Source organism: Ambystoma mexicanum, chromosome 1q, assembly GCF_040938575.1.
Source record: "Ambystoma mexicanum isolate Mex_15411 chromosome 1q, UKY_AmexF1_1, whole genome shotgun sequence".
NCBI classification, from domain to species: domain Eukaryota; kingdom Metazoa; phylum Chordata; class Amphibia; order Caudata; family Ambystomatidae; genus Ambystoma; species Ambystoma mexicanum.
This window is the reverse complement of record NC_090922.1, coordinates 637,863,291-637,890,729: the sequence shown is the minus strand read 5'-3', so window position 1 is coordinate 637,890,729 and position 27,439 is coordinate 637,863,291. Positions and strand designations below refer to the sequence as shown.

Here is a 27,439-nt window from a genome sequence, read left to right as displayed (position 1 = left end):
TCCCCAACTCTTAAAGAACACACAGAAATATGTCTGACAGAAAGAGCTGTCGTACAACAACTTTAGATCACTGTTCGAGTTTCTACACACGCATATTTTTAGCTGGCTCGCGCAGGAAAATGGCGGCTTATTGCAACTCTCTGGCCAAGCAGTGCAGCACAGTAGGAACATTCCCCGAGCGATGAGAGCAATACTGGGAGGATGGGAAGAAGGGGGAGAGCTCACACACAAATCCCGCTTCTTCACTCAGCATTCCCTTTATAATGAATACGCTGAGAGGGCTGCCCGGGAGAGAAATCCACTTCAAAGCCCGCTCCCCACGACTTTACTATATGTTCGGCTGGAGTGTTCTTTGCTGCACAATGTTCGGAAATTGGATTAACCCACTGCAGCCCCGGAAAAACGCGGGCGCTGCTGAGAACCTGACCGTGGGCACACACAAGGGCTCCAAATGGACTTGGTTAAGGCAAGGATGAATCGCATTTGAAGAGCGCTGCTTGTAATAGTTAATTACATATGAAAACTAGCCTTCTGGCTTTATAGAGACACGAAATATCTAGTGAACTAGAGATGTAAAATCACCCCGTGAATTTCTACAGACCTAGAATGCCTCATGCATGCCATATGATCCATTTTTGATTTAATGTTGTTTTTTTGTGGGGGGCCCAAGGTCCCACAAACACAGAGGGATCCTTAGTTCAATTAAATGAATTTGGTGCGTCTCATTAGCATATGAGTGTGGGATGGAACACTGTCTGTGCTCTAATAATTCCCCTATAATAGCGGCGTGGCCCACTCAGAGTTGAAAGCCCTCTTCCGGGCTTCCCAGATTCCTGCTGCCGTGGGCCTCCTCGAGAGCTCACAAAGCGTTCGCTCTGAACCGCATCAGTGGCCTCGAGGCTATATTTGGATATACTGCTTTGGCAGAACGTCAATCTGGCACTGTGACACAGCCGTGAGACCACTTTGAAGGATTCCCGGGGAAAACCGTTGATATTGTTTTTTGAATATCGTACTGCCGCCTACTGCGCCTTGCCTGTCCCGCAGTATATGACATGTTCGACGGCTGGCTTGAACCTCTTATGGGCCCCTTTGGGTGAAGTCTTAACTCAGTCATAACCGTGAAGTGGCAACACAAGGGGACTCATCACGAGGTTGGCGGTAACCCTAAATCCGGCAGTCGCACTATTACCGCCGGATTTAAGGGTTCGCCAAATCAGGACTTCGGCGGATTTCTCCCCAGCTCTGATCTGGGAAATCCGCCGGCAGTAAGAGCGCAAAAATTCCCCATTGAGCCCAATGGGGAATGGGACATTCCCGAATGGGCTCAGTGGGGAATGGGGAATTCCATTACCGCCAAACCCGTGATCCGGCCCTAATAGCTTATGATGAGGCCCAAGGTGCGCTTGTGTGAGTTTATTTCAGTGGTCAGAGCTAACCAGAAGATTCTGCAGAGTGTTCCCTTTCGGCCAATGCACATGTTTCCACTGCTCAGGGACCAGTGTCAGACGTACAGATACAGCTTGATTGGTGTTGTGAGGCTCAATGGCCTTGCAGGATGGTAGCCACCCGCCCCCACAGAGACACACACACACACACATGCGTTCCACTCATGTCCGCCTGCACTATGGAGCGCATGCACGGGAAACCCCTTTTATTCACAACAGAGTTGCGTCACTCTGTCGTGGGCATCACATGACTCACTTCACCAGATCCCTCCTTTTTCACAACAATTATCGCACACCAAACTGAACAGTTAATCGTTTCCTCATACAGGTGAAAACGAATGTATCATGCTTCTTAAGATTTGTTAATTTCTCAATGCCATGGCTATAATTAATTAAAATGTCCAGGAGCACTTGTGGCATGAATGCCCCAATTGTGGAGGCTGCGTGCCCGGAGGGCTGCTGGACGGGCGTACTGTGAATGTCGAGTTATGCCTGGATTGGTCAATAGTACTAAGGCGATGGAATGGTGAAAAGTACCTAGTAGGTAATCACAGGCCAAATTGCATTCATGCTGACCTATACCCCTCTGTAAATCATAATGCCTACCTGCAAGGATGTAATGCATCAATTATTTCATGCAGTTGCAGGCGTTCATTAGTCCATCGGCGAGATGCCTCTGGAGCCAGCCATGTCATTGAATATCGGCCGGGGGTCAGGAGCCTGAGACCTAGAACGCCGTCAGCCTCCTACAGGAGAAAAGGCGTTCATGAGTGTGGCAAAGGGAGGTAGTGTGTAGGGACTTGTCCCTCTAACGTGGAGTGAGAAGTTAGAGCGGAAATTACCTGTGTCGTGTATGCGGTAGCAATCTATACGGGTCGTCTGTTCACAGCGCGGCTCCAAAGTGTCCAAACGCTGCGGGCTGTTATAATTACACTCTAATAAGCGAAGAACACATTGGTGCATGCAGGCATGCGTGTGTCACGTGAGGACTGTGCGCTGAAGGTCAGGCAATCATGCAACATTTATGTTCACTTTCTATACGCCACTCAGTAGTCTACGTGGTGATCGCATCCATGTACGCTTCATTGCTAGTTCAGTGACTTGCAATGGAAGGCTTCTAATTGAAATGCAACCCTATGTGACTTGTAAAAGTTTGGTGTGTTCCAAGAACATGCTCAATTTAGCATTGTTTTTGACGAATTAATTTAGATTTGTAACAACTTAAGTGACCCTGTTTTTGCTTAACTCATTTCAGGGCCACTGATCTTATCACAGGCTTTTACAATAGTACTCTCAAGGAGGGCTGGAGCAGCATGCCATCCTTCTGTTGAATTTCAGATATATCCGGAATAATGTGAACACTGTCCTGAAGAAAGTGGGTAAATTCATTTATAATACCACTGAAACCGGTAGACCTAGAACTTGAAGGAATTACCTGTTCTTGCTTCCACATCTAAGAGGGGTTTCCTCCAAAGGCATCCCCTCTATAGTATGCAAGCTTCTCTTGTCTTCTATAGTTTCTAGATTGAAACAGTAAACATGAACAACGTGCAAGTCCACGTGATACATGGTGGGTTATTAATTAACCCGTTTTTACTAAACTGAGCATCTCGATTATCTATTATTAAGAATCCATGCAAACCAGATCAGTACTACAGGACCTTAAAACTGTATTTTTACCTTCAGTAGACTGATTGAGTGAGTGCTTTTACTGCCCTGGCCTGTTTTTTTTACTGCTAGTCACACCACACATAGCATGTTATACACAGTGGGTATGACCTTATGTGACCACCAGGGGATTGCCTTAGCAAAAAAAACAATTTTACTAATTTCTCAGGTACATACTAGAAATATAGCAAATATTCCTTTCCGTATTCTATCAACTGTTGGATAAGTGGCACATCAACGCGTTCTAGCACCAGAGGTTCACTAGGCAGTATTAGATAGAACTTCCTGCTATCCTTCTGTCTCCTTTGTATGCACCCTTATAAGGCATCTACTGTTGTATTTCTGCAGTGACTCTCCTTTGAGGGCTTCTACGGTTTGACGTGACCTATGTTGCTACTGTTCAAATAAGTTGGGGTATCGTTCCAATTTTTGTGTTATACATTCTCTTGCTGGGACAAACCCTATTGTTTTTGAGGCACCCTATTGTGTGTTTTTTCTGTTCCTATCGAGCCAAAGTCCATATGCACCACCTCCCACGGCCTGGTCCCACGTGGCATCGACTTGATCTGGAGCTTCTTTTGCACAGGGGCTGCAGCTTGGCATCATACCCAGTTCCTCACAAACTCGTCAACAAGCAGTTCCAGATTGGGGAACCACACTTTTAACCTGAGCCGTGACTTGGTTGTAGAGAACCCCAGATGCCCGTGATGTGACAGAGCTATGACATTGTCCACCAGCACTGATGGTACAACCATCTTCTGGCTTCTCAACAGACGTCCCGACTCAGAGAAGGACAACACATTCCTCACCTTCAAGAGTTGTTCTAGCGCAACCTTAGCCTCTTGCGTGCGCCTGTGCAACCCCATGAGGGCCAATTTTCCCTTCTCATTTGCTGGGAGCTTCCCGTAGTAAGCAGAAGCATTGGTCGTCAGCACAGTGTTCTGCCATCTCCTGCGCTGACATTGAATTTGGTACATTAGACTCCACCACCATTTTCTCATGCTCCTCTGCATCCATGTCTGTGTCCTCCGCATTGGACTTCCCAGGGTGCCTAGACAGATAATCCATGGCATTGTTTGCCCCTGACCAATATAGCAGAGAAACATCATACTCGAGGAGAGCCAGCATCCATCGCTCGATGCATGCTGGGGGCTTCGATGATGACCCTGCTAGTAAAGGTAGCAGTGGTTTGTGATCGTTCCCACTGTCACTGGCCTTCCCACTAAGTAGAGCCAGAAATACATGCACCTCCCCAGAGTACCACCAGGGCCTCACGCTCTATTTGGGAGTATCATTGCTCAGTGTCAGTCAGTGCCCTGCTTGCAAACGCTACTGGCAGGACATCTCCTCTTGAGTTCTGCTGGGTCAGTACTGCTCCCAGTCCAAGTGGGCTTACATTAACTGCCATGGCTGGATTGAAGAATGCCATGGTGCTTTCGGCTGTCAGGGCTGCCTTGATCTCTTCGAACGCATTCTGTTTGAGCGGGCCCTACTGCCATGTGCATTCCTTCCTGGTCAGGTATTACAGTGGCTCTGACAGTGTTGCTGGGTTCCGGATGAAGCACCCACAGTATGTTACCATACCGAGGAAGCTTCTGAGCTCGGTGACTGACTCTGGCGATATTGCTTCCTTGAACTTCTTGGGATACGGTGACACTCCTCCTTGCTGGAATACGAAACCAAAGAACTCAATCTTCTCTTTAAAGAACTCCCACTTCTCCTTATGGAGAGTCAGTCCCAGTGACTAGATCCTTTCAAGTGTTTTTTCTAGTTTCTCCATGTGCTCAGTTTCGGACACAGCAAACACCAAGAAGTTGTCACTAATGTTAATCACACAGGCCAGGTCGGCCAGCACTCCCTGCACGATGTTTTGGAAGACTTCCGCAGCTGACGATACACCAAAACTAAGCCTCTTGTATCTATACAGGCTTATGTGGGTTGTGAATGTCGAGATGTATCGCGACTCGAGGTGCAGGACCACCTGATGATAGCCGGCTCTTAAATTCAATTTAGAGAAGAAATTTGCCCTTTGTAATTCCGCAATGATGTCATCCAGGGTGGCCGTGATGTGATGTTCTCGCTTGATGGCCTTGTTGGGAAGGCGCATGTCCACACAAATCCGGACTGAATCCAGTGGTTTTGGCTTGCACCACGATTGGTGACACACATGGGGTCAGCCCCTCCACTGTCTCAATGATGTCCATATCGACTAGAACCTTCAATTTCCTTGTCCACTTGGTCCCTTAGATTGAATGGGACCCTCCTGCGTTTTAGCGCCACGGGGTGGATGGATTCATCTATGTATAGCTTGAGGAGGTCTCCTTTTAACTTACCCAGGCCAACAAATACTTCCTCAAATCTCTGTAGCAGCTTGTGGATGTGTTCTGTATAGACCCCATAGGCAAAGCGGACAATCTTCAGGGCCTCAGCTGCGGAACAACTTAACAGAGTGTCTTTGCTGATGTCTGTTACAAAGAATCTTACCTTGATGGTGTTTGGCCCATGCCCCACTCTAGAAACGAAGGCCCCTTTTAAGGGAAGCAGTTGTTTGCCGCCAAAAGTAAAGATCCTAACTTTTGCCTGTGCTAGGGCTGTGGGCCTGGTAGTCCCTCGTAATGTTCCACTGCCATTACACTCACCGATGCACCAGGGATTTTTCAGCCATCCACTGATACTGCACATCTTGGCTGTCTCTTTTTCTCATTTCTCAAGTCACTGAGGCTGGAAATAAAGAAAACGTCTTCCTCCTCATCCTCGCAGTCTGGGTCATGTTGTTGCTGATCCTCATCCTGGTCCACCTGTGCAAGTCCTGGGAAACATCTCATTTTGGAGAGACCTTGTGGTGTGGTAACCGGCCCCGGGGTTTTTCACATGCACGTAAAGTGGTCCACTGACACACACGCACCCTTTTGCCGGGCACTCATTTGCATGTCGGCGGTCGTACCCGCCCAATATGCATTCAGCCGGTGTTTCCGGCCCTCTGTCTCTCCTGGGACCCATTCCTCACCGATCCCCTCTGGCGCCTTGCTGCCATCCAATGGCGCATACATCCTCCAACTTCACTATCTTCATGGCTTCGTCCATTTTGAACATTCTTGTGTCCCCCAACTCATAGGATCATCCCATTTCAAGGATCCTCATCAGGGTGATTCCCGGCTCCCTCAGGATCTGTCTCCTCAGTTTCCCTGAGGCACATCCCTGAAACAGCTGGTTGCGCACCATCTCTTCCTCACTGGTCCATGTGCACGTGGTTGCTAGCTGTCTTAGCATACATCACAAATCTCTCATAGTCCAAATTTACCAATGGGATTAAATGGTCCCTCAGAGAGTTCTTCACGGCAATGTAGGATCCATCTGCCGGCCTCAAGATCTCAAATAGCTTCAGCACTACTGGTCCAGCTGCATACAGTAGTGTTGACTTCTTCGCCTGGTCGTCCACCTCCCCAACTACCGAGAAGTACATCTCCAGGTGTTTCAGCAGCAGGTTCCATCTGGGGCCCATGGCCGCCGGCGCCCCTGAAACATCAAATTCCGGCATAGGAGCATGTGCCCCTTGTTGGTGATGTACCAGTGCCACTGCCGGGGCAGCTGTGGCTGCTGTGGGTTCATCCCCTATCCTGGCGTAAAACGGCACACTGTGATGTCGCGCTGTGCATAAGGCACCCTCCTCCAAGCAAGGGCTGCAACACAGTGCAACCGCGAGGCAAGACATGCCCAGTAACAGTGTCAAACAAATTAAAGATGAAGGTGTAAGAAAAAACTCTCAAAACTCCTCTAGCACTAGGAGAAAAAGAGGAAAGAAAACACAAATTCCTTTCTTTCTTTTTTTCTTCAAAATGCACCCTCAATTGCTCCCGAAAGTGTGCTGGAGGCGCACGTGCACGTCCTTAGCTGGGAAGTCACAACCTCCTTTCACAAGGCATTACAGGGCCCGTCTCACCTTCCCTCCATGTGCCTTCACAGCTGCAAACGAAGCAGGAGAGCAACCTCCTCATCGCCATTGTCGTGAGGCCCAGCAGCCTTGCAGGATGGTAGCCCCTGTCCCCCACAGAGACACAAACACACGTGCGTTCCGTCCGGGCTGCACCTGAACTCTGGAGCGCAGGCGTGGGTAAACCTCTTTTATTCACTGCAAAGGAGTTGTGTCACTCCGTCGCAGGCATCATGTGACTGACGTCACCACAATTGGCACAACAAGCCTAACAGTGATTGTGCCCTGGACTTCAATATACCGAAAAGAGTCGTCATGGGTGAAGTTTAGTTTAGTTGGCATTGTTTCAACGTAACAACGTGCTGCTGGTGGCGAAGCCAACGATGTCACTAGCCCATTTCTCTTGACCATGCTAAATTGCTAAGGCCCAGGAACCTGTTGCAAAGAAATCGATTTTTTTGTATGGAATTCGATCAATGTTGAACCCCAGATAAATTTTGCTCAGGGCTGATGTGGTGAAAAAAACATAGCAGAATGCGTTTCACATTTGTTCTTCTCATCTACAAATTATTCTGGGTCGTCAGATTTGCATTCAGGTTTCTGCAGTACCGCAGACAAGTAAGACCATTGCCTGCCGACCCACACACTGCCGTCAGGGGAATGTTTATATTTCCACAGTATGAACAGCCATCTTGTGCGCCATAACATGACTGATGCAATTCACTAAAATGACCAATTGTGAGATAATGTTAGTCCTCCCAAAACAAAAAAGATGGGTGTGGGGCGGCATACGCGGTGTTCAGAACATATGGATGGCCAGTTCCAGATTAAGATGCTTTGGGCCGCAAGGCACCAAGACGTTGGGGCCCCTTATCATGGAACTTGGAATTAAAACATTTCTTTTTTTTTAATAGTACATGTTTTCTCATGGAAATCATTCTTTTTGTTCAATTATTTTAACCATTCGCGAAGACTCATGTTCCGTTGAGTGCTGTGTCTGTCAAAGTAAACCTTGGCATATTCCCTTTGGAATGTCTTAGCGACTGACATTATATGCCCTCTTCTGTAACAAGTATAAGTATTTCTTACCATTTCCTTTTCTGCAAAAAGCTCTCTTTCATAATGGGGGTGAGCGTTTGGAGGCCACAGGGTGTGCTTTCTCTACGGCCAGCAACAGATAGGGAAAACATGCTGAAACCGAAGGTCATCCATTAACCTGGAGGGGCATGGGGATGAATACCACTCTGCAACACCCTCCCTAAGGACCTCACTGGGAAAATCTCCCCCATAGGAGAGAAGGACTCCCGTTCCCGTGAGGCACTCCCTAAAGCTCTGCACACTATGGCCTAAATGGTATAAAATGCTTTAAAATCACAGAAACTTTTAAACACAAAGACTGGGACGAAGAAACATGATGCTATTATTGAATAGAAAAAGAACATGTCCCTTTAAAAAAAGATATCCAATCCACTGGGACAAGTACGTTTATTAGCGTGCACTCAGGGAGCAACGAAGGGAGAGAAGAGCGAGAGGAGCGGATATGCAGGCAAGGGAAGGCTTCCTGCTGCGTAACACCTTGCGAAGGCAGAGTAAGCGTAAACCTGTAAGCCAGCGAGTTTGAAACTCGCTATTTACTGCAGAGAGGGATGCCAGAGCAACAGCGAAACCCCAGCACAAGAAACCAACGGGGCAGGATCCCAGAGGAAGGTGGTGGTGAGACCGCAAAGGACCTGTGCCGGACAGCCGGCCCACAAACTACCATTGATACCACAGCACGTAGAGAGCCACAGGGTGTCCTATCACTCATCAGAACCCCAGGACACAGTGCAGATAAGAGAGACCGCAAGGAGGAATATGCAGCCGAAGACAAGGTGACGGCGGTCCATGACCAGAGAGAAGGTCTCTGAGGAACAAGGATCCCAAAGGCGTTCTCTTTCACAGTAGAAGGTAACGGGAAGAACATGAATAAAGGGAAGCCATGACGGAATCAAACCGTGCAAGCAACTCGTCTCAGTAGAAGTCATGAGACAAAGTTAACCTTGAAGAAAATTAAACCGTTGTGATACAAGAGAAACAATTAATACTGAGAGAAAGGAATAGTGGATAACAATACCCTGGGAAAGGGGGAAAGAGGCAAGGTAAAACCTGAAACCCATTAACTTAAAATGTTGGGATACAGAAACTGAACATTTGAATGCTAAGAGAAAAGAACAGCAGATAACAATACCCTGGGAAAAGGGGAAAGCAAATAGATATTTGGTGCAAGAAGACCATAATATCAAAGAGAAAGAATATTATGAGCCACAGGAACTATTCAATTGAACTAAGTACAAAATCCAGTAGGCCAAAGCAAGCTGAGCTATACATTCCCAGGAGGGAAAGCCTACCTGTACAATAGTATTTTTGAAGGATATGCTGAAAACAGCAACAGGAATATATAGCTCATAAAAGATCCCAAAAATGGACTTCCAGGGAGGAGGGAAAACTCAATAGCCCATTTGAAGAGTTACAGAGATCGATTCAAGAAATCACGAGAGATGATTTGAGAACAATAAATGAATAAATAAACCTACATACTAGTACTAGAAGAACCTTCAGGAGAACAGAGTCATGCTCTGGATATAAGTTTGTTTTCATAGTGGTAGGATCAGTTAGGTTAGGTTAGTTTTGGACAGAGGACTTATTCCTTTGGACATTCACAAATGACTTACAAGACCCTTAGTTAGTAGCATGGGCAGGGACCACCCATAGTGATAGGGAAAACCTGTGAACCATGTCCTCAGAGTGTCTGTGTCCTTCCTCTGACTCACCACTTTGCTATTTCTCTTCTATGGTCACTCTTCTATGCTCTGCTATTACTCCCTCACCTTCCACACCTGCCCCTCTTCCTTCCTCTCACTCTCCTTCTATTACTTACTTTCATCCTATTCCTAATGTTGACACTGTCCTCTCTCTTTCCAGAGCTCACCCTACCCCTGCTCCTTCTGACCCTATTCCTTCTTCTGTTATTCCTAAAATATATCAGTCTCTAATGCCTTGCCTCACAGCTTTGTTTAATACTTCGCTCCTAACTTCATCTTTTCCTTCTACTTTTCAGCATGATACTATTCTTCCAATTCTCCAAAAACCCTCTCTAGGCCCTTCCCTCTAATCTTTGCCCTATATCTATTCTCCCTCATCTTTCTAAACGTATTGAATGTCTTGTTTATTCTCAGCTTTCTTCTTTTATTACCACCAACTCAATTCTTCTGAGCTTTCAATCTGGTTTCCGACCCTGTCATTCTACCGAAACTGCCCTTCTCTCTGTCTGCGACTCACTCCTTTCTGCTCGCTATGCAAAGCACTCCTCTCTTTTATACTTCTTGACTTGTCAGCTGGCTTTCATGCTGTCGACCATTCTCTTCTTTTTTCTTCTCTCTCCTCTCTTGGATTTACTTTGGCCGTCTTGCACTGGCTCTAATCCTACCTTTCTGATCGCACCTATTCTGTCTCTACGGCTAGCAAATCTCCTTGCACCATTTCCCTCCATCCATCATGGTGTCCCTCAAGGTTCTGTCTTGGGTACACTTGTTTTGTCTCTTTACACCAGTCCTCTTGCTTCTAAAATTTCATTTTTATGGCCTGTCTCATCATCTTTATGCTGATGATACTCAGCTTTCCTTACCCTTTTCTGCATTCTCCTCAACTATTCGTGCTAACTTAACTTTTTGTCTTCTGGCTATCTAGTTTTGGCTATCTCATCATTATCCCATTCTCAATCCCTCTGAGACATTATTTCCAGACTTAACTATTCCTCCTCCATTGCCCCCTCCCACAAACTCCTTTCCTCCCTACTCACTTCCTACTTCTCCTTTGGTCAACAATCTGAGCATCTATCTTAATCCTTCCCTTTTTTTTACAATTCATATCTCATCTCCTCGCTCATGCAAGACTCATCTGTTTAATATCTGCAAAGCTTGACTGTTTTTTTCACCTTTCATGCCACTAATATGTTAATCGCCTACCTTACCTTTTCCTGTCTCTTCTTTTATTCCTGCCTTCTTTTTGGTCTTCCCATCTCTCGCCAAACCCTCTAAAGTCCATCAAAAATTCTTCTGTTTGGCTTGTTTTTTCACTTTCCTCACGGGATTCAATCCCTCCAGCCCGGTCTACACTTCAATGGCTATCGTATCACCATTGTCTTCAATTTAATTTCTCATGTCTTTTTTAAATCTCTCCATAATCTTGCCCCTCCCCTTCTCAGTGGTTCTTGCTTTCATTCTATTTCCCTACTCAATCTCTTTGTTCTCAGTCCCAATTTCCTTTGTCCGTCCCCCGTCCCCCCTGTCCCCATACCTGCCTAACCTCCGGAATTTTTCTGGAGACTAAAGAATTTTAAGCATTTCTCTGGGTCTCCGGAAAAGTCCCTTGAATCTCAGGAATTTTGAGATTCTTTCCGGGTCCCGTCATATTCTCCACCTGATTGGCTGCCGCCGGTAGCCAATCAGGTGGAGAATATGACGGGACTCGGAAACAGCGCAAAATGTTTGTGCCCACTGCCTGCACCACTATAATAATAGTGCTTTCAATCCACGTCATTGGATTGAAAGCAGGATTATTTCTGATGCAGCGCCGCCTTCATTTGGTTTACTATAGCATTGAATGAATGATTTTCAGTGCTATGGTAAGCAAAATGAAGGCAGCGGCGCAGCAGAAATAATGCTGCTTTCAATCCAATGACATGGATTGAAAGCACTTTTATTTCGGCGGCGGCGCCGCCTTCATTTTGCTTACTATAGCATTGAATGAATTATTTTCAATGCTATAGTAATCACACTGAAGGCTACAACAACCGAGTTTACCTTTTTGACAGGTGGGCGGGGCGTGTGGGCGGGGCCGTGTGCAAATGGGCAGAGTCTTGTGTGGCTGTGGGCGGGGCATACATCTCAGGAATTTTGATTTTTTAAAGTAGGCAGGTATGCCCGTCCCCCATTTGCACAATCCCGTGATGATTGTTTTCTCTCCTGTCTTCTCTGCACTGGAATGCTCTCTCTCTCTCCCTCCACTCTCTTTCTTCTCATCCTCTTTTGCGTTCGGGCCTTATGGCTCATTTGCTTTCCTCTAAAATGTGCGTTTCCTGTCATTTTACTACTTGATTTGCACTGTTTACTATATTATTGTTAGCACTTTGGCGTAAAGCACAATATAAATATAAATAAAATACAAAATAAAAAATGGGCCAAGTAGTCTATTATCACAGAAGGCCTCTGGTTAAAAAGCCAAGACTGGAAAAGGTGACCCTCATAACATGGTGCGAGTTGGCAACTGAGAAAAGAAATGGGTGGGTCAAGAGGATCCAAATATGGAACGAGATCCTAACTGATAAACAACTTAACACATGTGTTAGCTTTAAATGAGTTGTGAAAGAACACATTTTTTCAAGTTAATGTTGGGTTTCATGTTAATTTGAAGGTGCCTGTTGGTTTGATGTATTGTTATTTTCTCTCAATTAAATTCTGAGTTGAGCGTCTTGTGGTTTGTCATTGTGTTCCCACTCTGAATGCTGCATTAGTGACAATTCAACAGTGTCTAAATACTTTTTTCTTTCGTACAAGGGACTTTAATAACTCACCCTCTCCGAGTGGCGGTGGATCGAACGTGCACCAGTAGTCGGCCAAAAGAGGAAAGTACCAGGCCTTTGGTATGCCATACTCCCCTGAAACAAAAACACAAAGGGATTCTTGCACCTTCACTTGTCATTGTGGCATAGGTATTTAATACTGTGCACAGACACTTTTGGCATGGCTTTGTTGTGGGATGATTGGTTTCAAAGGGATTATATCACACATATTAAATAATAAAGGCTTTAGACAATGTATCTTATGTGCATTCATTTAACAAACGCAAGATAAATTGGCCAAATAATACTTTAATTTGGAGTGATACAATATATATATATATGTGTATTCTGTAAGGAGGGAAGCATTTGGGAAACAGAACCTTTCAACGTATACATTGCCACATTGCTCATAAGGCAAAACTCTGAAGGTGACAAGGCCAGAACATTATATACAACACAAATCAAAAACTTAAAAAAGCATCAAGGAAACAATTCAAGACATCACTCACAAGTAGACCACAAACAATCAATCCTTGGTGTTGGACCCAAAAATCCCCCAAGTACGTGTTCATGATGTATTTATAATTTGCACATATAATCAATTATGCTTCAATTTGTCATAACATTCTAATCCATTAGGCACAGATACTTGAATGCAGTCGACCTATGTTTCTGCTCATGAGCACATCATTAAATGCCATTCCTTCTTCAGGACGACCCACTTCTAGTGATCATGTTCATATCTTCACAAGTGGTTAATTTCTGATTCATATAGGGCTGCACTGCATAGGTTGGGCTATGTTTTATTTAATCCAATTTAAATAAGGATTCGCCAATGCAAACACAGGTTCATGGAGGTAGAATGTGTTATCATCATGGTTAATTCAATCGCTGGTCACACTGCAACCTTTCTAGTACACCACAGGAACAAGACACTGAATGTGAATGCCAGAGTAATGGATGTGCATGAATTTACTACCACAATCATTTCGTTCTCAATGGGAGTATTTTACGGCATCCACCAAGCTCCATGTGAGCCATCTCGTTTCCGACTGCACCAACGAAGAGCTGATGGCAAAGTTCGAAGAATATGGCGCTGTGCTAGAGTGTGATATTGTAAAGGATTATGCTTTTGTCCATATGGAGCGTGCTGAAGATGCTATTGAGGCTATCAAGGGTCTAGACAACACAGAGTTCAAAGGTGAAATTAAATTGTACAAGTACCCAACCCACACTAGGATTATCTAGGGCCCATTTCAAGTGGGGGTGCCACTATCGTTTTGTGGTCTCGGTTTTCGGCCCATTGCTTACAGGCGGGGCCTGGGTACTACCTGACAGAATCGCAGAAATGTTTGGAGGCCCCTTGTGGCTTTAAACTGGGTTCGCACAGGTGCCTGTTTTGGTTGCAGTGGGGGTGTGGTTTGGTCTAGCGGATTTAAAGCACATATGCAGTACATAAAGAACGGGCGACGTATATGGATGAAACGGGTGAAGTATGTAGATGGTACAGGTGAAATATGTGGATGAAGTGCATAAAACAACCTAGAATATACGGAACGGATCGGAGTAAATAGAACGGATTGGAGTGCGTGGAGCGGATTGGAGTGCATGGAGCGGACTGGAGTGCATAGAATTGCGTGACTTACGTAGAACGTTTTGGAGTGCATGAAACGTTTGAAAGAGCATGTAACCCATCATATCACATCACCACGCTTACTCACTTCTTTACACCACCATTCAACTAGAACACAGAGATACTAGGACACCATTCGGTATAACTATTCTCATACTAACATCTGCCGCATACTCCCCATCACTCTAAGTAAACACTGCTGGTTACACCCCTCCCCCCCACCCCCAGCCAGGCGTTCTCCTCAGGCCTAACACAGCCACATTCGGTCTGGATAAATCCTGCCAGAACGAACACATACCCCTGATCTCTCAACCACCACACCTACCCCTAACAAGCAGCTATTACACGAATGCCACACCAGCTGCACACATATCCGGTGCTCACACGCACCTTTGACTCTCTCTACTCTCTCTACTGACCTGAACTCCGGTTCCAAACGGCGTTCAACCTACAAGCGCCTTCAGAACATACCAATGGTAAATTAAATAAGGCGCTATATAAATGCAAAGTAACATAACATAAGTGAGTAAAAATGTTCTGATTGTAAAACAGAAACGTTTTTGTAATATTATTTCATTGAACGTAGTTTTTCATGCACATTAAAAAGATACATTTGTTTCTTGTGTGTATTGTGTACAAGAAACACGTGAGTATAGGCGCGTTATAAATGCCATATCACATCATATCATATCTTCTCCGGATCGGGCAGTAATCATAGTTTCGTTCAAGGGCACTAGGTGTACCATTGGTCAAAACATTTACTTGGAGCTCTGTGGGTAAAAGCAGATGGAAAAGTTCCTATGTGTCCGTTTCGTGCTTTACTGTTGGGAGTGTTTTTACTCTCTATTTTTCTTTTTTGGGAATATTTGCCTATTTTAGGGATTAAAAGTGGTTGATATGCACCTCGTCTGTAGGGCTGTCTATGCCCAGAACATACATTGTCTAAAGTCTCTAAATGCTAGAATGGCAGAACATACTCAATGCTGGATATCGGTTCTAACCATGTCTGGTGGCCACTGTGATCTCTGCAGTGAGAAGACTTTAATGGAGTTATAAACAAACAAGACCGCTGCAAAAGAATTTCAAATCAGGTCTGTTACCCACATGCAACTTTTGCAGGAGTTCACATGACAAGTGGGGGTCATGTTATTCCAGTTGTGGTCTGATCTGTACATTCTGGTACCTTTAGCTCAAAGTTGTTAACTGTTAATGCAGCACTACATGCTGCTCGCAACTCGCTGAGCTACTCACACAAGGCATGGGACAGGGTAAACTCGCTGCCTGAAACCAGTAGTGGCCTCTGTATAGGGCTCTCATGTTTCCTCACTCAGCTAAGAGCTTCATCCACTCTTGTATGGGTGGCGCAGATGGCAAGGACAGTGAGGGACACCACACATGTTCATTTTGGAAGGCAATTGGCTGCGTTTATTACAGGTCTTACATCACTAAAATGCAGCAAGGCCATACATGAGTTACATCATCTAACGGTTGCGCCTAGTTACGTCATAAATAGCGTCATCATTATATCATTGGTTATGTCACCATTACATACTATAGCGGGGGGTGCCCATGTCCCCCCATGCACAGGAATGGGCCTGAGGGAAATATGTGACCCGTTAGACCACCGACCAGCCACGCTCACCCCTTGCACGGACCGGTGAGGGCCGCTCTAGGAGCCCCTGGCCTGCCACCTCACCGTTCCTAACCTAGGACACTAACGTAAATCAGCAATCAATCTCCCTTCCAGTGACCAAAAGGTTGAGCCCCTTGCTCAATTCAATGCAATGTGCTCCAACCTACTGCAAAACACTCTCCACCTGCTGATCTAAAGGGCCGGTGGGTGCTTAGAAAAAGGCAACCTGCTGCAGGAGCAACACCCCGGTCCCGGGCGCAGAGAAGAGAGGGAGGGCTCGTTGCACCCCCTCTCCTTATACCCGCACTGGATCACCTGCCCCTGATGTCACCCTACCGCCCAGAGCCATGAAGGTTCCTCCCCCTATTAGTGTTCCTTCCATATGGCCCGCCACCACACCTCCCAACCCGCTGCCCAGGCAATGTTGTCCGGCGGCGCTATCATGGATGGTGCAGGCGGCAAGGTCAGTAAGGGACAAAACACATGCCCGTGTTAGAAGACAATAGGCCGCATATATTACATGTCTTACATTACCAAAATGCAGCAAGGCCATACATGAATTACATCATCAAATGGTTACAGCCTTGTTACGTTTTCAATTATGTCACCATTACGTACTGTAGATTGGGAGGGAGCGCCCATGTCCAACACCCCCCCACGCACCAGGACGGCCCTGAGGGAAATATGTGACCCACCTAAACCACCGACCAGCCCCACTAACCCCTTGCAGGCACCGGTGAGGACTGCTCTAAGAGCCTCAGGCCTGCCACCTCACCGTTCGAAACATAGGAACCTAACATGCATCAGCAATGAATCTCCCTTCCAGTGACCCTGTCATGCAATAAGGGCACTGCCCTGCCTAGACGGTAAACCCTCACCCACCATCCATATGAGAAAGGATACCTGGTGAGCACCTGGACCCTCAATCTGTATCCAGTGCCCCCACCCTGGGTCCCGATCTCCCAGCCCACCCGCAGACCCTGCCTGTCCGTAGCCTCTAGCCCCTCACCACAGGGACCTTGCACAAACCATGCCCAGGACACCATGTCTGCCGCCAGGGGGAAAACATCAGAAATACAAAGGAGATATGCTGCAAGGCCTGTTTCCCAGCAGGGACCCCTGCCCTACCCATAGGGAGTAGCTCTTTGCCCGACAAGTCCCTTAACCATTGACAGTCTATCCCCACCTACCCATGGCCTTCCCTGGTGTGAACATAGCCAAGCAGAAGAGTGAGACCCCGTTGAGTAACGGAACCCAGGGAGCCCCACAGACCCTCTGATGGCATCCACCATCCCTGAATCCTGATCTCCCTTCCCCCCAGCAGGCCCCACCTGATCAAATCCCTCCAGCCCCACCTGAACTGGGACCCAAACTCAACTTGGCTCTGGACACCCAGCCTGCTGCCAGGGGGCAAGCATCTGTCACCACCAGACATTCGAGAAACCATAACCAAATAACCTGTCCCTTAACAGGGTTGACTCCCACCAGAAAAAAAGGTGCGGCCCCTCTTCAGCCGTACCCCCTGATACCGATACCCGGCTAGCCCCCAGACCCTCAGCCTGTATCCAACGCCCTTGAGGCCCGATCACCCAGCCCCGCGGATCCTACCTGCCCAAAGCCCACCAGACCCACTCCATGTGGGACCACCCCGCAAAACTGGCTCCAGACAGGACTGTCGCAAGGGGGCAATCCTCCAACCCCCACCATGCCAAAAACAAACACCACTCACAGAACGGTAACCTTATATGAAACACAATCACCCACGGTTTTGGATTCCCCAGTCCTCATAATTTTTTGCCATGGTGGCACTCGATGTTTTTGTGAAAGGTGCATTTCCTCATCTATCATGAGTAGAATAATCAGAGATCATTACACGCAGGCCGTTACACTGCCATTCCTAATGAGTCTACAGAAAGGCATTCAGGGGGGGAGGCAATACAATTGTCTATCCATACTAAATATTTCAAAGCGAAGGGCTCAGCGCGAAAGGCCAGTTGGCTGCTTCCACTCGCAGTAGAAGTATCACAGCTCACATATATGTTACTTACATGTCCAATTCTACCGTGCAAATTTAGTTACCTAACCCAATCGGTGCAATGTAAGCGGACAGCACAGGAGCACCTAAACCCAACTTCAGTTCCTGGTTAAAAGCAAAACCATATAGACAGAACCGTTCAGTTACAAAGTTATTCCTATTGGTCTAAGTCCCTACATATACATGAGTATCCCTGTAAAAGGCATCTTGCTACCCCTCAAATTGCTGGAATTGTCCCTGGGAAGCGCTGGTATAACGCCTATCTGTGGGGTGAGGGATAGACAAGAGGGTTACCCTAACCTCTCTCACTACTTTCCCACTCTTCTAAAAGTATGTGCACACGGTTTGGAAGTCGATTATGAGCTTTATTCGTATCACCTCCAAAAATGTGTGTTTATTTTAAATTGGTACTTAATCGTTTCCAATCAAGTATTTCTAAAAACTTGACAACGTTACTTCATTTCGTTGTTTGTGATTAAAAGAATAGATAAATTGATGTTTCTTAACCGAGCCCCCAAATGAGTTATAGTGGGTTTCGGGGCTTAGGTCATCACTCGGAAAACTATTCCTATGTTGTCTACATTAGTCACTACAGGCCCCTGGGTAATCATACCTTGGAGCTAATTACCAACACAGGTATGGCCCCACCATAGCCCACTACAGAGAAGCGCTACTGTGCATTCCAGAACCCTGGACCCACTAGAGTCTCCACATGGCCCTTAGGCGCAGCTACTAGTACACTCTGCGCTAAACAAGCGCTATACATTAGAAGCACCTACCGCGTGCCCAGAAAACAATATGATTACTCCAATTACATATTTCAAAAATTCCCCTGCACTCGCACGAGCGAGGCATGTCGCTATTGTAGGAAAGGCAATTTAGTAGTATTTTCCGTGAATTCTGTCCCTCCTACAAACTATAAACAATGTACACAAATCCCACTGAGCGAAGCGAGGGCACGCGGGCAGCATGACTTTTACAAGACTCTGTAAATACCCCTTTCCCCCACTTGGTTACTGTTCACGGCACTTTTCCCACCAAAAAGACCCTCTGTGCGGTCACCCATCTGCCCCTCAACTTGGGATGCTTTTTTCCAATGTGTAATTTCTTAAAAAGTTGCTAGACAGATTAGTGGCATGGGGAGGAGGGACCAATTCCAGCTCAAACCTTAAATCCTTTGCACACAGTGTGCATCGCTAACACAGCAGGGCACATGTGATACAGGTAACATCATTCCACACTGACAACAGAAACTGACCCCGCGTCGCCCTGTAGCCGATATCACCTGCTCAGGCCCCCCAGCGCAAGAGGTGGAGAGTGGACCCTGCCCCCAGTTCCTAAGCGCACCTCGTGGTCATGCTGCCCAGCTCCAAAATAATCACAAGCCATGCCTTTGCGCATTCCTTGAACCTGTGCACCTCGGTGCCGGTGATGCGCACTGAAATAAAAAAAAACAGTCAGCATCCATGTAGACCCAGGGTCTCCAACCAGTAGATCGCCAGCTCCTGGTAGCTCGCCTGAGGCCTCCCAGTAGCTCTTTGCCTCAGGCATCAAAATGAGCAATGTGCATTTATTGTGTTGCCTGAAGTCCTTGGGCCTCTGTGCCCCCCTCCCCCACCGTCCTCCTCTTCCAGCAAAGCAGACAGTCAAATATCGATTGCATGGGGAGAGGAGGGGCTACATCTGGGCATGAAGGCTTCAGGCAGTGTCCTAACAAGGGTTAACTAATAATAATAAAAGTAGATGGGAGATTTGTTGCATGGCCATTGTCACCAAGAGGTGCATTGTTGGCTGATTAGAAAGGGAAGGGGTGCCTACATCTGCATGCCATGTAAAACGAAGATGGGTGGGGTGTGATTGTTTCAGTCTCACTGTGTGTCTTTTGCATGGAGGTAATTGTGTGCTTTCAATTTAACTGGGAAAATAAAGCTACATCTGCAATCAATGAAGTGATTAGGTGAGAAAGGTGAGGTATATATTTTGATATTTATATTTAATGTAACAGAACAATGGGAGAAGCGCATTGAGGAGAGTAGTGGGATGGAATAACAATTAATAGAGTCGATTCCTTTTGGCTATGTATACAAACTGGGAGATCTACAGAGATCTGTGGGGAACCTGTATGCATGTCTTAAAATTCTGGCAGGGATTTTTCAAACTTTCAGTACTGGGTTGAAACTCTTGTTGCTCAAAATGTTAATAGATGAATGTTATTGTAGCCCTGTGATTTACAATTTGTTTTGCATAGAACTTGATCACATTTTTTAACTCTTGCCAATAATGTTGACATATACATTTTTTAGGGTGGTCTACAAAATAGGCTTTGACGCACTTGTCCTTGGCTGAATTCTGTGAACTGGCATGTGAGCAATTTGAATGAATTAGGAATATGCTAAACTGGCAGTGGATTTTATTTTTTGACAAAGTAGAAAATGCTGCATTTATTATAAAAGTAGAACAAATTGATTGAAATGCTCCTCAGATTGTTTTTGCACATGCAGCGTCAAAAGAAACAAACTCGCCTTGTTGGAAACCTGGATATAGATGCAGACACAGCATCCAACAAAAGCAAAAACATGTACCATTTCTACCGAGAGTGGGAAACCATATTTTTTTCTTTCAGCGTAACAAGAAAATGTTCATCCTTAATCTATGGGGCCAAGTTACAGTGGGAAAAACAAGTGACGTTGATAGGCATGTTGCAGTTATACGCACACATTATGAAAATAATGTTGCCACTGGAAGCTGCCTGCGATGTCAAAAAGTAGGTAAACTAACCAATGCAATGCAACTGCTGGCACAGAGCCATCCTTCAAAGTTTGTAATTATTTGGTGAACAACAAATGTGTTTTTACCGATGGTACAATGGTGAAGGTCCAGAATTTGTCTGTCATACCAGGTGTGCAATTAGGTGCAAGCACTGTGGCAAGGAAGGTATTTGCTCTATGAGTCAATATGATTACCTAACCCTGTTAATCTACTTTTTCAGACCGAATTCCTGAAATCAAAACTTTGATCCCATCTGACAGCATCTCAGTGCTGTTGCTGCTTTAAGCTACACACCAGATTACTGAGAAACTGGTGGATGGCATGCAGCGCCAGGCTTCATAATGAATACCCCGGTTGGTTTTCTGCATTCTGATGTGCTTGACAATTTTTAGGAGACAGCTACTAATAAACAAATAATGGAAAAAAGTGTTTTTGAAGTAATTAAAATCATGGTAAGTATGCATATGTTGTTCCTTTTTTATATATAAAGAGCAAATAAATTTCCCCCAAAAACCTTTTGACAAATTCTCATACTCATGGATATAACCACGACCAGTAGCTCTTGCTAATATACTAAAAATGTAGTTTATTAACCACAAGTAGCTCTTGCTAACCATGCCAGTTACTCCCACCTTTTGGCCATTAACTACAAGTAGCTCTTGCTAACGTAAAAGTTGGACACCCCTGATGTAGACAGAGTACCGCCATCTCACAGTTTACCAAAACCGCACACAAAAGCAAATCATCCGGTCAAAATTTAAACATGCCCCAATGAGTGTAAATCAGGCAACCAAATTGACATAAAATAGACTATTGGACCCATGCTACTCCTCTGCTCCACTCATGTCTGGTTCTAGTGCGTCCGTCCTGCGCTGTGCTGCCTGCACCATTAATGAAATTTAATAACACGCCTAATACCATACCTGAGTTTGGTTTCTAAGCGCAGATCCATGGTTCGAACCTCTGTTGCTCTGCGTGGTCTTGTTTCCAAGACCAGCGTGTTGCCCCTGTGCTATCCTCCATTCACAATCCTGATCTATTCTCTGATCCTGTGTGATTCAGACCCCTTTTGTGCATAGAAATGGGGGAAGCGGCCAGCACCACAAAGGAGCCATTCCATGGCTGCTTGACACGACCTGCAGCCCCCTGATGTGGGGGCGGAAGGGTGGAACGGGAGCTGGGGGAGCCTGCGAAGGCACTGATGCGCAGGGCTCAGTCTCACTATTTATTTATTTTCTATTTATTTATTTGGTATTCATAACGCGCACAGAACAGAATGAACCGTATAGCGGCTCAGATGACAACAATTGATAAAGAACATAGCTAAATCCATACAGGACCCCCCTAGTTGTAAGGCCTTTTTATATGAACAGGAAGGTCTTTAATGCTCGGCGAAACTGAAAAAGTGAACTCATAGTCCTAATTTCTAAAGGTAGGGAGTTCCACATTTTTGGGCCATGAACAGAAAATGTGACCATCACCAGAGCACAATTGTCTCATGGAGTGATATGGCTGAATTAGCTCTCTCAAATACAAAGGGGCGATACCATTTACACATTTGAAGATGATGATGCGATCTTCAATTGAAAGCCAATGTAGTGCATGATGAAATGGAGACAGATGAGCACTTCTACTTTGCCCAAATATCATCCTAACAGCCGCGTTCTGTGCTTTCTGAGGTCGCTGAAGTTGTTTGGATGGAACACCCAACAATTGACTGTTGCAGTAATCCAAATGGACGCTAGTTAATGCACCCACCACAGACGCGTGATCTTCTTTAGGAATGTAGGGGAGTGCTTGGCGTAGGAGTCTCAAAGCAAAATACACCACCTGGATCTTCGCTCCCACCTGAGATTCACTACCAAGATCCTCTTGCCATATACAACCCACATTTTTTATCTTGGATACACATTTTAAGCTTTTACCTAACAGCATGGGGATAGGCAATTTCTTAGCTGTTTTCAGCAAATGCTTAGGTCCAGACAGAATAAGTTCAGTCTTGGCTGCATTAAGTTGTGGGTGTTTTTTTTTTACATCCAGCCACTTACTTCATCCAAGCACTGTCCTAATCTTCTAAATGCTTCCCCAAAGTTAACAACTCTGATAAAAATCTGGGTGTCATCCGTGTAACAGTGGAAATTCAACCTATAGCGTCTGAAGATTTCCAGGAGAGGCTGAATGTACAAATTAAATAACAGTGGGGATACGGAGGAACCTTGTGGGACCCCACAATTCAACTTGATAACGTCTGACAGGAACTCCCCCACTCTCACCCGCTGTTGATGGTCACTCAAAAAAGACTTGAACCAGCCCAATTCCAAATCGGAAACTCTTCCTACTTCCTGCAATCGTTCCATGCCGCCCCAATGGCCGCGAGTGGATGCTGTGGTGGCGGAATAGGATAAACCCCTTTCTTTCAGGTGGAAGTGAAACCACAAGCAAATTTAGAGTAGACAGGGGTGGGAGACAGGGTTGTGTCCTGGCTCCACCCCTGTTCTGCCTATACATCAATGAGATAATTATAGAATTGTTGCCGAGATGCCAAGTCGACAGGTATGATCCCCCAAAATTGGGTTTTGACATTACCCAGCATTGCCTTTTGCCGACAATGCTGTTTTGTTAGCTACATCCCCTATGTGGATTAGGCTCTCTTTGGAGTGTTTTTTTAATCAATGCACAGCAAGAAGGTTGACTTTAAACAAAAGCAAGACAAAGGTCCTAGTTTTCAGGCCAAGGCAATCCAGGTAGTGTGCAATTTCCCTGAAGGTTGGTGGTTCATACCTTGAACAAGTCTGCTACTACGACTATCTCAGTGTCAGATTCACTGACATTGGGACTTGGCTTGTTGAGTTGGACAAGGCGCAGGTTACCGTGGTGGGTTGAGGACGTTTTTCTTCGATCATGGTGAACGGGCTGTGTCCCCTACAATTAGCATTTATGGAGCGCAGTCAAGCTTCCGCAGCTCTCAATGGTGCTGAGCTATGGAGGTATGTCAACTGTCAGAAACTAGGGACTACTGAGACCAAGTTTTTAGAAATGCTCCTGAGGCTTATGCGAGGATTCCCAAATGCACCTCTGCTGATTGAATGTGGCCTTGAGCCTGTAGTCTCACGAGCAGTTTGGAAACCGTTTTTTTTTACTGGATCCGGTTATGGGTGGTGCAGGAGCTCGTAAAATTTTGTGAGGCTTACCTAAACTTTCTGGATTATCCTGGGGTTCTGCATTTCCCTGTGTGATTTATGTAAAGGGGCAGTTGGAAGCGCTGGGCCTCGGCAACTTGTGGCAGAGTCCCGTGAACCTACCATCTAGTACTAAGGAAAAGGTCAAATCAGCTGTTAAAGAGCTCTGGTATGAGTCCCCCATCAGTAACTGGGCCTGATTACTTACATATGAAAGTGGCACAAGGTACAGAAGAGTACCTGGACCTGATTGTGCAACCATATTCACGCACTCTTTTTGTGGAGTTTAGAACAGGCACTCCCAGGACAGTGAAATTCACCTGTGGTTGGAAACCAGGGAATTCAGAACTATGTTCTGTGGTGAGCGTAGCGACTGTGTGACCCACTTTTAGTTTTTCTGTGAAGCCTATGAAGACTTGAGGAGAGCGTATCTACTGCCACTCATAAAAAAAAGCCGGTGTCACCCGTGTTATGGATGTGGTTGCATTGTGTAAATCAACGGTATTGATGAATGTTGTGTACTTTGTTGCAAAATGTATTCCTCAAGCCTGACTACGTGAACATTTTTTAACCAGAAAATTGCATTCTGGGTGACCTGCTGGGGCTTTGTTCTTGTTTTACATTCCTCAAATCTTCATGTGTTGTGATGGTTCTTATGTTATTAATTGGATATTATGCAATTTATTCTTTTACTAAATGCTAATGGTATATTGCCGAATAAAGCAAAATGGCTGACCTATCTTTCATGCCCAATCCCCCCATGGCCATGCCTGCAAATGGCCCGCATGCGCCAGAGCACTTGTTGGAGAACAGGAGGCCAGACCCCAGGGGCCGGTTAAACATGCCCCTGTGCATAGATCATGCCGCCAAATTATACAACCGCCCTCCTGCACGTTGCCCTACAGCTTCAGAGCGGCAGTGAAAGAAAGGCAAGGGCTGCGCTGGACAAGAGCTTGGTTTCTAAATCCCTGTCACAAAATCCCACAGCGCGGAGCCACACAAACTTCCTCCCTTCCTGTGAACCAATCTTCCATAATACAGTAGTGTGGATACCGCCCTGAAAAACCAAAACTGCCCTGCCACGCGGAGCAAAGAACGCCACAGCAACCATCCTGGCCCGTCAACGGGGACATTGTCGACAACAAAAAACTTTTGCATACGGCAATACCACCATCCAAAACCACACAGCGTGGAAAACCCCTAAACACGAACAACAATCAATGCCACACAAATGCATCGCGGGAAAGAAAACTTCAAATGCCGACCTTCCTGTTAAACCAATGTTGCCCTTTCTTAACCTTGTCAATGCTCCCAAGCCATGCCTTCTGGCCGCCATTAGGCGCCATTTATGAGCCTGTAATATCTGTGAGGTTCTCTAGATGCCTTTAGCAAGGAAAGTGCAATCACAGCCCACTAGATTTATTCCAAAAATAGAAGATTAAAAAACCCAGCCCTATACGTTTTTTCAACAAGACAAAGTTCCCCTATGTAAGGCAAACAGGGTTGTCATATTTGTATCCACACTTAAAGAAATTGTTTATCCTGATGAGGGCCCCCATTGAAATTCTACAAGAACGTCCTAGGATAGACGTATCTTGAATATTAGGCTGAAAAAGTCAACCCGTAGTCTGACTAGATATTGGGCGTCATTACAAGTCCGGTGGTAACCCTGCCGTTGCTTCCGGCGGGTTGCCACCAGACTCGTAACACTTTTTCGGCGCCTGACTTCCCGTTGCCAGCGGGACATTACAAGTCCTGGCGGATTCGTAAATCAGGCGCTGGAAAATGTTAGTTCGCATTCCCATGGAGCCTCATAGGACTCCATGGGAATAGGGAGACGGAAGCACTGGCACCATTGCTAAGAGTTGTCTGGTGCAACGACCCCCACCCGCAGAGTTGTAGTGTGGCGTTCCAGAAATGGGTGCTAGTACGGTGCGACCACCACCCATAATTCCGGACCACGACACTTATAATGAGGCCCATTGTGAGTTTACTAGTCTGTTCCTCTAAGGACGAATACTCCTTTTCACAAGGCACCAGACCTCTGTACTGTTTGCAAATCATTACCCATTAGAAAGGCTACCAAAATATTACCTATGAAAAATGAGAAATGAGAAATGGAACGTGTGATTTTTTTTGTGATCATTTTTGATGTAACCTTCATGTTGTGTAGTATTTAAAAATTGTTTTCACACATTTTCAGTGTACTAACCCCACGGTGTGAACATGTAGGGCTTTGTTCGCTCAATAAACTTTGATTGCATGGTGTAAACTGATGTTGCAACAGTGCGCAGCTTAATATGTTTTCCATGTTAATTATTTTTATAAAAAGTGAATCATTAAACTGTTTTCAACAGATCTCTTGTATAGATGATTTGATTAGCTTCTGGCACTTGAGGTTGTAACATAACATCAGTAATTGCGTAGAAAGGCAGGGTAGCCTATTTCCCAGTTTGTTGCACCATTACAAGGGATGTCATTGCAAATGCCACCATTATGAATGCATTGTTTGAATATGCGCATTTAAGGTATAATGCAATGGGGCTCATTCTAAGCCGGACTTACCAGAAATGCAATGCCTAACAGCCTTTCCGGCACGCCGCATTTTCATTCATTTGTATGTGTGTCATGCCGGCGCAAATGCTGGAGATCCCTATAGAGTCCACCGGCTTTTTTCACCAGCAAATGTCACCTGACATGCGTACATGGCAGGCAGCATTTACTCCGTTTGCACAGCAGTGTGCAAAGGAGATGGTAAAAGGCGGCATACACTCTTCTATGCCACCTTTTGCCCTCCCCTTTGAAACTCTGGCGTGTAAATGACCAAAATTCAGTGGCAGGACCTGCTTCAGTGGAAGTGTAGAGGTAACAAATCCCTGCTGCTGAATTGCGAGGAACTCAAATAAGAGCTTCAATGTGTTGAGAGGCCTCATTATCTCATTTGGGCACAACTCGTTTTAAAGCAGGGCAATGGTGGTATATATTATTGATAATTGTGAGAAACCTGAAGGTGTCTCACCCGCCAGTCACCGGAGATCCGTCATCCAGGTGGCCAGGATACGGCCATCACTTTTGGATCCAGTTCCTGGGTGTGGACAAGTGCGGGAGGATCACCTGGATGAGGGGTCCTCGGGAGTGGAAGTGGGACGCCAGAGGGTGAGACGCGGTATCCCCTTCCCTGTAACACCTTTTCACCATACTACCAGGTAGGATACCTAGAAGCTCAACCACCGCCCCTTTTTCTCATGGACAGTTCATCGTGAGCGACAATGGACTAACACCAGAGCCGTATACCTGACATGTCCCAACACAAGGGTCCGGCAAAGTCAGGCAATTACTGATAATGGCACACATCTGACTTCCATAACCTTACCCACATGGATAAAAGGCGGAGCACGAAACCACATTGGGAGCAAGGCAAAACACACGAGGAAGGAGTAGTTAGGAGATGGTGGTTTAATACGAGCAGAAAGATGGCGGGACCAGAAAGGTTTGCAAGGAGGGAATTGCCCCTGTCCTTTTCAGAGGAAGGAATCTGTTACTT

General features: G+C 45.9%; 1 protein-coding gene across 2 annotated transcripts in view; it reads right to left on the bottom strand.

The window, feature by feature from the left end:
* ABCA4 (ATP binding cassette subfamily A member 4) overlaps window positions 1–27,439 on the bottom strand; it is a 1,737,150-nt gene that overhangs the window by 596,165 nt on the left and 1,113,546 nt on the right. For both annotated transcript variants that reach the window (XM_069641223.1, XM_069641222.1), the window contains exon 18: window positions 12,659–12,742. In XM_069641223.1, the coding sequence (XP_069497324.1) occupies window positions 12,659–12,742 (84 nt within the window). The remainder of the gene's footprint in view (window positions 1–12,658; window positions 12,743–27,439) is intronic.